General features: G+C 39.5%; 2 protein-coding genes across 2 annotated transcripts; both read right to left on the bottom strand.

Moving 5' to 3' along the window:
• Window positions 1–355: 355 nt before the first annotated feature.
• Window positions 356–2,452, bottom strand: LOC140541947 (cyclin-O). Its single transcript, XM_072664753.1, has 3 exons — window positions 2,246–2,452; window positions 1,293–1,478; window positions 356–907 (listed from the first exon to the last, which is right to left on the bottom strand). Exons 1-3 carry the CDS (start codon window positions 2,450–2,452, stop codon window positions 356–358), a joined length of 945 nt encoding a protein of 314 aa, XP_072520854.1.
• A 3,543-nt stretch (window positions 2,453–5,995) lies between these two features.
• Window positions 5,996–9,377, bottom strand: isca1 (iron-sulfur cluster assembly 1). Its single transcript, XM_072664674.1, has 4 exons — window positions 9,249–9,377; window positions 8,176–8,229; window positions 7,958–8,063; window positions 5,996–7,205 (listed from the first exon to the last, which is right to left on the bottom strand). Exons 1-4 carry the CDS (start codon window positions 9,369–9,371, stop codon window positions 7,057–7,059), a joined length of 432 nt encoding a protein of 143 aa, XP_072520775.1. The 5' UTR covers window positions 9,372–9,377; the 3' UTR covers window positions 5,996–7,056.
• Window positions 9,378–10,629: the final 1,252 nt, after the last annotated feature.

Raw genomic sequence — 10,629 nt, forward strand, 5'->3', positions numbered from 1 at the left:
ATGCATGGGCTGATGCATCTGCTAGCAGGCGCCCGTGATAGCCGGCATCATACTGAAGTGAAGTGGAGAGAGAGTGAGACCAATTGCGCTCTCTCTGAGCGGCAGTGAGCATGACACAGGATTCGAACCAGCGATCCACAGGTCATAGTGGCAGCACCTTGGAGCCCTAGTTTGCACAATATTACCCTGGTGACCAGAAGCTCATGTATAGGTACCTTGTTTAGCCTCTAAAAACACTAAAAAGGTAAGCCTAGGGATAACTGGAGTGCACATATGATTTTTGGCCGAATCATTCGTTTTAAAAGCATACATGATACAGAACAGATAACAGTCTAGGAGTAATTATACAGTTGTTTCAGAGTGCTAGTAAGTTCTGAATTGACTCTTGATTGAGGGATACCAACAACTTAAGTTCTTCAGTGCATTGTTGAGTTACAGAATGATTGAATGAGCCTTCCGACTCGTGGCCTCCAATAGAGAGCAAGTCTACCATCTCAAGGGTGCTAGTGTGTCTTCTTAACAGGTCCTTTGTCAGATTTATTGCGCTCTGCACAATCACCGAGGGCTGATACTTGTTGAAAGCGTAGTCTGCCAGACTTAGCTCACAGACTTTGCGGGCAAAGCATTTATACCTTTTCATAGTGGACAGTTGGTCCTCAGTAGGTTTAAAGTCGTTGCAGTTGCTGCCCTCGTGAACACTGAAGATTTGACCATGCCTTCCATCAGATCTATGCCAGGATAACTCCTTACTGATAAAGTAGTCGAGGAAGAAAGCGAGAGTTGGTGCAGCCAAGCGAAAGTTGAGTCTGAGAAGAATGAGACATTCTAGGTTGCACAGCTGCTCTCTGGAGAAGGAGTTGCAACAGAGTGAGAGCAGCTGCTTGATGCGAGGGGAGCACACCTCCACCTGATGGATTTACAGAAAGAAACAGATATCAACCGTCTAAATAAGCATAAAACACAATAAAACAGATAAGGCTTGTATATGGTTTTATTAAAGGCTTTTAAAGGCTGATTTTTTACACTTATGGGTTTTATGTACCAAAAACAGTTTTCATTTCTACATGTTCATTTTCTAACCTCTAATCTTCTTATTCCATATAATAAAGCAGTCTGTACTGTGCCTTTGAGACTGGGATATGTAAATTGTCTCTGCTATCAGGGCTAAAACACTCTTTATAAGGGCTGGCTGATGACAACACTGTTGAATTCGCTGTTGGAAACTGAACAGACTTCAGGGTGGTACACCGAAAATAGACACATGTTAAACAGAGGTTACTCCGGTAACTTACATGTTTTGTTGCAATCAGCAAGGCCGTGATGCCCAGCAGCTGGAAGCAGTCCGCAGCCACAGACGTGGTGGCCAAAAAACGGTCCATTATGTTCACTGCCAAGCAACAGGATTCAAAGGAGAGGCTGAAGTGTTTATAAACTGCTAGAAGCCAGCTGACCAGTTTGCACCGCGCTTCTGCCGTAATCTGTTGGGGTGGAGTTCAATAATGTAAAGACATAAATAAATAAACAGCTCTAATATGATTTTAGCTCTAATGATGCTTTCACTTATCAAGAATGACAAATGCTGCCGTAGATGATGCTCCAAAATGACAGAGAAAGCTGTACGCTACAGCATCAACAATGATAAATAAAAATATTAGTAGTATTCTGGACATGTGATTGCACTATGAGCATACAATCACAGTTCTATGTATAGTACAATACTCCAATGAGTTAATCCCTGGTTTCATAGCTGTCTATTGCCAGGGGTCCCAGAGAGCATAACAGATCACACTCTCTGGGATGGGATAGGATGGTCCTCCACCTCATCACTCAGCGCAGTGCAAGCCAGTGCAGGTGTTTGTTAGCTGATGTAAAAGAACTATCAGTTAGCATTCTCCTTTAAGCACATTCAGCTGCATTACTAGGTACTATTGATACTACTGACAAACAGAATTCACCTATAGGCCTCCTTCAAAACAACTAGTAGGCCCAGGTCACCAGTAATAACTCGTTTTCTAGCTTTTTGCTCTGCTTCCACACGTGTAGCTAACATACTCAAACTCTTGATTTTCATGATCCTGGTCTACAAGTTGAGTATCAGCCCCACCAGTTTAACATTTTAACATTCACCTACAATGCTTAACAACGCACAAAAACGACAAACAATATATATAGCGCTAAGTTTAACTATTATATACTCGGTTTCAAGCAGTAGTTTAGTCACAGTTTTTAGTCTACTGTAGGCTACCTGTGGTTGACGAGCCAAACAGTCAAGAGCGAGGAACTTCTCCTCGTTGTTTTGCTGAATGATGAAGCAGCTCTCGTCGTAGTTCATCTCATGCCAGTCAGCTGTCAGTCTCTCGTCCTGCTCTCTTAGCCACGATACTGCTGCGTGTTTGGATGGAGAAGGGCTTTGTAGGTCCTCTTCGAAGCCTGAATCGCTGAAATTGGACATGTTTTGGTTGATATTAAAAGAAGCCCCCAGCTCAGAAAACAATTCGTCTTCGTCTGAGGGTTTCAAAGCTCCGGACCATCACTTTGTTGTTAAGGGCTAACGTGCAAAAAGAGATTTCTGCTGTGTTGTTTTTTTATCACCCGTTTTCCGTCTAACTCCGCCTCACTTGTAAATCAACATGATCTGCTAGCCAATCGTAGATTGTAACCCTGAGCAATGTGAGCAAATAGTAGCGCAGTAGGCGGGGTTTGCTAGAATGCGGGTGGGAAAAAAGTAACGCAGCTTTTCCCGGGTCGCTTAGCGCGCATCGCCGGACTCCAAGCCTCCCAGCGTTTCTGTTGCCCTGGCAACTCGCGTTTGGGCGGGGCGAAGCAGTCCAGTGACGCTTCCTGTGTAGCGTGAATGGAAGCGGATTATAACTAAATGCACTTAAAAAAAAGACTAAACAAGCTAAACTCAGCTGTTTATAGTCTGTTATACGATGTCGATGTCAAGTAAATGTAGCTAAATTTAATGGGACTAGCCTTTGTTTAAATTAACCTTCTTCTTTCTCTCGTTTATACAGTGGCAGAGAGAACAATTATGGGATAGTCCTATGTACAGACTAAAGACTGCAGAGTATTCCCACTAAGGTGTGCTTTAAATAATCAAATTTTTTGGGGGACTGTTTGGCTGTACAATGCCCTGCATATACCTTAGGACAAAAAAAAAAAGCTTTCTAACTGGAGTTTGCGAGAATTGAAAGAGGGAGTTTGCATTAGGATGAGTTATAGACAACTATTAAGAATGTACTTGAGCAAACAGCAAATGGCTGGCTTATGTAAAAAGCAGAAGATTCTTTATTAAGTGATATGAAATTAAAAAGTATAAGTGATCACAGTCTTGGTGCTTTCTTGAATGTGGCCTTTATGACATAATGCACTGTGATGCTCATTGTAATGGTCATCTCCACGGAATTAGAATATCAAAGAACAAAGAGCGAGCAAACAGGACAGACGTTTTTAAATGTTATAGATGGTAAACAAAACAAACAACAAATTAGCTAAAGATTCTAAGAGTCTAATTAAACATAACGTATTATGAACTCAGCATTATGAATAACAAAAAAGAAGATCAAGATACATACGGATTTAAGGTAGTTAGTATTTGCATTTACATCTTAAAAAAAAAACGCTGGTTCTGAGCTGTTGGTTGTTAATAATTAAATGAATAGCATACTGTATACCAGTGTAATGTGAATTTGCAGTGCTATCATCCTGTGTTTTAAACCACACAATCATATTATACAGTATCTGACACCCTGCAATATAAGCAAAAAATTGAGGTTTTGCAAATGATGTTGTTAAAGTTCACATGGGGGCTTCTTTAGGTTCATTGCACTCCAATTTGTGTTCTTTTTTTTTTTACATAACTTTGATTAATAAGATTTAATGTCACTGTGTTCAGATTTCAGAATTGCTGGCTCAGCTGGAGAAGTGGACACACACCAAACCACAACATGCACCAACGTACCTCTCACTTCCACCAGCTGCCTCAAAGCAAAGACTAGCAACACATGCAGCTACTCTAGATCTGTTGCCAAGGAAAATCCAAGAGCTCTGCAGTTCCCCGAGCAGAATGTGCTATCAACAGAGATCAGCTTTTAATGCCGTGAAATGCTGTGATCCTATTCCCCCAGCAATCGCTAACTACTGCTTTCATTCTCACATCACCGTGTGGAAGGGTGTGAACTGTGAATCCGCTCAGGACCTGTTGCAGAGGGGGATTTTCTTCTCTCAGATTCTGGGAATGAAGGACTGGTCTAGTAAAAGCTCAGAGCCCACCTCGTCCACAGTCAGAAAGACATCAGGCAATTGTGGTAGGGAGTAGAAAGAAGGCCAGGTACAGGCCTCAGTGTTATTGTTGTATGTAACTTTTATGGTATGCGAGTCCACACGTCCACAGTTCCTCACTCTCATAACTACAAAATGAAGGGCCACTTCTGTATCCATAATAATAATTCAAGTTAAACTGTACCAGAGTGAACACTGGGCTGCACTACAAAACTAGCCATTCGTCCATGTTGGAGGGACTTCCAGACAAGTTCACCGACACTCTGTTGGCTGTGCTGAAGCCCAATGAAGATTTTTGAGGAATGCTGAAGAACAGCGAGCGCTGTTATAGGGTGCAGTCAGACAACACAGTGACTGTTAGAAAGGTCCAGTGTACAAATGTAAAGTCTCTCTAAGGACAAGTTTTGCTGTATGGAGGAACGTAAAATAAATTTTCTGTGATGTTACAAAAACCAACACATTTACATATATCCACCATTCAACCAATAACAGTTTAACCCTGCCCATTCACTTAAAAAGCAACAAAAGCTATTTAAGTACTAACATCACATTTTCCCTTCGTGTTCTCAGGGGGTGTACGTTTGACATACTTTATAGACCTGAAAGACCTTCAGAGAAAACTGTACACAGGAGCTTCTTGGATGTCTGCAGCCCCTCAGATCTGCTCCCATGAACCGAGACAAGGCCGCAAAACCTTTCACAAAAACAGAACTCAAAGATCTATTGATGAGAAATTCATCCACTGCTTCCCTCCTCTTATCAGCATCAGCAACTCTTACTGTACTGACATTTCAGCCAAATAAGCTGCAGAAACAAGTGTTCTATTAAAAGGCTAAGAGGAAAAAAAGAAAGAAGAATTTGTAATACTGATACATGGAAGTTGCATCAGACTAATAACGTATTAACCTAGATTAAACATATATAATGATGATTATTTTGAAGAAGGGATAACTTTGCCCTTTATTTTTGCGCTGTTTGTAAGACGCTCTTGCAGACATATTAAGGAGCGTGCAGAACCTGATATAGTAGGTGTCCACATGTAGGGCAAGAGGACAAGCAAGGGTGGGTGGAGTTATTCAAAAATCTTACTGATCCTTGTGTTGAAGCCTCTTTCAACCAAGAAACCAAAGTCAGTAGAAAATCTTTCCTGATTATCTTAAGTGAAATGTAGTGAAAGTTAGAGATATGAGTAGTATGGTGATATAGTTAGTACAGGGTTAGGCTTAGGAGCTAGGCTTAGCATTTGTATAGAGTTAGAGGAATGGACCATGGTTATGGTTAGCAAAGGGTTTGAGTTAGGGTTAAGGCTGCAGCTAGGTTAAGGGCTAGGGCTAGGTTTAGGGTTCGGGCCAGTATTACTGTTACCTTTAGGGACACAAGAGACTAGGATTAGATTTAGTGTTATTAAGGTTTTCCCTTTTTTATTTGCTATAAAGATTTATTGTAGTCACAAAATCATGTTACAACCCTCTACGCTTGGATTCTGTGTTCTGGACTGGTTGGGTTTTAGCATGGTTATATCGCAAAGTGAAAAAGTCAATTTTGATAAAGTGTTAATTATTTTACAGAGTGCTTTTCAGTCGAAAGTATTTATTTTTTGTCAGTGTTTTAATTTTAGACAATATGTACACATTTCAATAAAAAAATATATTAAAATATAAACAAGGAATACCAGGTGATGCCATAGATGTATCAAGTAAGAGACTCAGCATTTATTCATATAACTGTACATTTATTGTGCGTTAAAAGACAGGGTTTTTACATTCGTTCTAAATATACATATACACACACTATCCTCAGTTTTTACAAACAGATATCATTTCACATGGACTGAGCAGCGTCAAAGACACCATCTAAAACGTAATCTTTTCCTGTGCTGAGAGTTGCAAGAAACATGAAACTAATCCAACTCAATCCTTACTGTGATGACATCTATGAGAACTTAGTATCTCTAACTGTGCAAGACAGTTCTTAAGTTTAAAGACGATCTGGTAAATTCAATTTCTCAGGATAATGGTCAGTGAAAAGTTTTACTTGGAATTATGAACATCTGTATTCAAACATAAATTATGACTCAAGTAGATGCATCAACTGTTGTACAAGGGGGCCAAGCACTGTCTTATTCTCCTTAATGGGACATTCCATTGGGGGTGGGGGATACCAAACAAATATATTTAATCATTTACTCCAGATGCAGTAAATCAGTCAAGACATATTTTTCATTCTTCAGCATGTATTCACATGACATGAGATTGGTGGCAGTCTAAGTCCAGTGTCGGTTAGCAACATTAGTCTACTGTCTCTTGTTCTGAACTAATGAGAGATCAAACATGTCTTGGGTAATCCATTTTATCTAGGCTCAGAGATGTATAATTTAAACTGTTAAATAGATTGAAGTTAATGAAGAGTTTTGAAAACAGCAAATAAAACTAAATACTGAACATTCATCAAAAGCTTGTTTTACATCTTAAAGAAAATAAATACTGACCCCACAGTGCACATAACTTATCATTTACACACAAATGGACCTTAGCTTCCTGTGCTGCAACTATCTGAAAGTGACCTTTGGACTCATCAAACAGAGCTCTTAGATGATTAGCTCTTAAGTTTAGTTCATGTTTCTTTTCCTCTTATATTAGTCTTTTGTTGCCATACAGGCAACAAGGTGGTTCTTGATGTAGGTTCTGGGAATGGAGCTAGGTAGGCCCTGCAGAATAATAGACAGCAGGGAAGATAAAGGGGTTCTGAGTGTAGCTGGGCATGCAAAGTGGTTCAGATGTTGAAGCTTTCCCCGCAACCACACGTTCCTTTGATGTTGGGATTATTGAATACAAACTCGCTTGAGAGTTTAGTCTCAACAAAATCCATTTCTGTACCCAACAAGGTCAGCTGGGCCTTCTTCTCAATGAAAACCCTCACACCTGAAAAAGAAGCCACACACACAAAAAATGCCTGTGTTTTAAAATGGTCCTTTACTAGCATGCTGTGGTTATTCCAGAATATGCATCTTTATACACATTATATACATCTTCAAATGTGTCTCCATGTTCTGAACACTTGAAACCTCGCAACCTAATTTAAACTTGCCTGGTCTTCCGAAGCATCTGTCTGAGGAAGAGGACACTACTATTTTGTCCTAGTTTGTGTTAAAAAAAATACATGGTAAAATGTGTTTTGCATCATTCATCTGAAGTTGTATTTACTTAATTTAAAGACCTGGGGCCAGATTTATTTTATGTCCTGATATGTAAAAACACAGAATTCAAAGAGGGCTGTGTTTCATATTTCCACAATACACATGTACCATATTTAGTTTTCTGGATAGCTGTGAAAAATGTGCAATAGACAAAATGCCCCAGGGAAAAAAACCTCCACAGTACTAGGATGTTTAAAAAAAAATCTTCAGTTCCAGAAAAACATTCATTAAATAATTAACTAACTATTGACCATTACATCATTAAAGTCGACAGGAAGAACCTATCACAGCTATAACTACATAATCAATGTTATTAGCAAAAATATGCAACTGTGCGCCATCATTTGGGCATAAAGGTTGAATAGCCTTTGTTACATGCACCTTTACATTGTGATTTCATCATTTTCACCCTTGCAACCAACAACTTGTTAATTTAAATAAATATAAATAAAAGTATTCCTATAATACAGCACTCACCATCTTGAAGCACCTCCTCATCGGACTTGTCCTTTTCCTTGGTATAGTCAAGGGTGTAGGTGAGGCCATTGCAACCTCTGGTCCGAACACCAACTTTGAGGCCAATCTAGACCGTGCAAGCATGTTTGTTTATTTATTTATATACTTACTTACACAAGTATATCCATAAATACATATATACAAACTGCTACCTCCAACAACCCTCCAATATTACTTACATATTCAGGTTTGTCCTGTAAAAGTATCTGTATTTTGTTCACGGCTGAAGGTGTCTGAAGAAGAAACACAAAGTGGTTCACTTAAAAGCTGATTTCTTTGATGACGCTCGTTTAAAAAATACATAATAGGCTGAATGATAAAATCACCACTGACAAAGCTGGTATGTGAATGCACACTTTTAAGATTAGGTTAGGAGCCCTTTTGTCTAAGGGCCATAGTGCAATGTTGTGGTAGCCCAAGGGCCATAAAAATAGATAATTAAAACATAAGGCAGGTCAGGTAGAGAATGTATAAATACAAAATGTGAAGGTAGGTTTTGGTTATTATTTACTAATAGATTGAGTCTGGGGTTACTTTTAAATTAGGCTTGTGTTGAACTACACTGAACGTCGCACAGTCCAAAACTACACTGTTGCGGACAGTAGCCATGTGTTTACATACATTAATTCCTTTATCTTAACTTGTTTACCCAAAAAAAAAAACATTTAGGCATTAAGAATGACACGAGATCATATGATCCTGTCTGTATATCATGTTCTCCAACCATAAGAAAAGCGGTTAAAATAATCAGCTTTATAAACATTAGAGCACTTTCACGTCTTATTTGCATTAAGGGGACATTGTGCTAATCTAGAATACCGTTATTTAGATAAGGAACTAAAGTTAAAAGGGGCCAATGCTGTTAATCTAGCACTAGCTAATGTAGCTATAGCTACGCTAGCTAAATATCTACATCTAATACATCTGTACTTATGCTAGCTAATCTAAGTAAAGTGGTTTGTATTTAACCCAACCAAACAAATGACAGCTATGCACGCTTGACTGCGACACGTTTGAACAGGTTTAAAATGAACATGATCAATCTGCTAGAGGCGTTGCTGTCGTTTGTAAGCCGTTAGCCTTCCGAAGAACTCGCTAGAACTTTAGCGGGCAGTGCTAACGTTAGATAACCTGGCTAAGGTTAGCCGGCCAGCTAACGCAGTCACCCTTACGCCTGTTTGCTGAAGTCTGTGGAGTTCCGTTAAGCGTTGTCGAAAGCTAAACCCACTTACAGTCAATAAAAAACACTTACCAGCGTCAAAGCTGCTCTTGTGGGCAATATTTTTCGCCTGCTGACTGCCTTCACAGTCGCCCTCACTATGGAGGCAGACATGTTGAGTTTGTTAAAGTTCTCGGGGCTGGATGTAAACACCATGGAACGGTGAACCGCCCAACGACAACAAAGCCCGGATACGATTGGCTACTCGTTTGATTGACAGTCTCTTGAACCATATAGCATCCACCCCGAAACCGGACGTAAGGCCTATTTGAATAGTTCTCGATGTGGGGGGAGCCTCCGTATGTGGTGGCAGCTTTATACCGTTAAGGTTTTAATATAACGTTATAGTTTTAAATGAATGCTGCGACCTAATAAACAAAAACATCCCCAGTGGGATATTTCATTCTAATCTATTCTTTAAAAATGGAAATATTACATTTATTCTAATTCACAAAAGAAGACGTTTGTCAAAAAATAGTAAAGCGGTAATGCTAAAAGTTCACCTTGAAGAAGAACATGGTAGAGAGATTTTTTACGAAAAGCAAGAGAGTCTGTTAATATTGTTTTGGCAAATGTCCAATTTAAGTACACTCTCAAAACAGCTTTAATTCTTACACATTTAAGTTGGACATATTCCTTTGAGATCATGCCCCATGTTGGCATGACTGAGCCACGCAATTCCTGAAGATGTTTCAGGAGCACTTTCATGCTCCGAATATCCTGTTCTGCCCAATGACTAGAAAAACAACACTGATCAAACTCTATAATCGCTGCCATCAGGATGCGATAACTGTCCTAAAAGCAGAGGGAACCTGTAATCAATCTGTAATCAATTACACGTGTGTTTGCACAGCAGACTTCACTGTTCCTCCCATTAAAGCAAGACAATACAAATATATTACAACTCTAAGCTGCAATGATGGCAATATTGTCCTAAAGTCCTAAAATAAACCAGAAAAATAAGATAAAGTAGAAAATGGACTGCATGACATTTCCGAAAGATTTGCCAGTTTCTGCCTGGATGTGTGTGCTTACTAGAGTGTGGCTGGTCCAATACAATGCATGGACATAAAGCTAAGGGTAGATACTTGAGAAGACAGAAAACCAGCACAATGATCATACCCTTTCACTCATAGAAAAAAGTGATTCAAGTTGACTGCAAAATAGCATTGACCACAGAATACCTCCAAAATGGAGTTCATAAAAGCATTTGAAGAAGAGTGTGTAAAGAAAATATTCCCCATGTCATTACACCATATTCATCAGCCCGAACAAGGCAGGTTAGGTCATTGGATTCATGCTGTTGCCACATTTTGACACTTCTGTGTGCCTCAGCAGAAAGAGATTCATCAATGCACGCTACGGTGGGTGTAGAGTCGTATGCCACAGTTCAATGGACGGTTTATTGATTGGG

The sequence above is a fragment of the Salminus brasiliensis genome, chromosome 20, assembly GCF_030463535.1.
Source record: "Salminus brasiliensis chromosome 20, fSalBra1.hap2, whole genome shotgun sequence".
Classification (NCBI taxonomy): domain Eukaryota; kingdom Metazoa; phylum Chordata; class Actinopteri; order Characiformes; family Bryconidae; genus Salminus; species Salminus brasiliensis.

Bases quoted from the DNA above. Each gene is read 5' to 3' on its own strand.
- isca1 (XM_072664674.1), bottom strand. From the start codon at position 9,371: ATGGTGTTTACATCCAGCCCCGAGAACTTTAACAAACTCAACATGTCT. The intron at 8,064-8,175 runs GTAAGTAATATT...TGCACGGTCTAG, and splicing joins TACAGGACAAACCTGAATAT to ATTGGCCTCAAAGTTGGTGT. The intron at 7,206-7,957 runs GTGAGTGCTGTA...CTTCTTTTTCAG, and splicing joins TGAGGAGGTGCTTCAAGATG to GTGTGAGGGTTTTCATTGAG.
- LOC140541947 (XM_072664753.1), bottom strand. From the start codon at position 2,452: ATGTCCAATTTCAGCGATTCAGGCTTCGAAGAGGACCTACAAAGCCCT. The intron at 1,479-2,245 runs GTAGCCTACAGT...CCACCCCAACAG, and splicing joins GTTTGGCTCGTCAACCACAG to ATTACGGCAGAAGCGCGGTG. The intron at 908-1,292 runs GTAAGTTACCGG...TAAATCCATCAG, and splicing joins TGCTGATTGCAACAAAACAT to GTGGAGGTGTGCTCCCCTCG.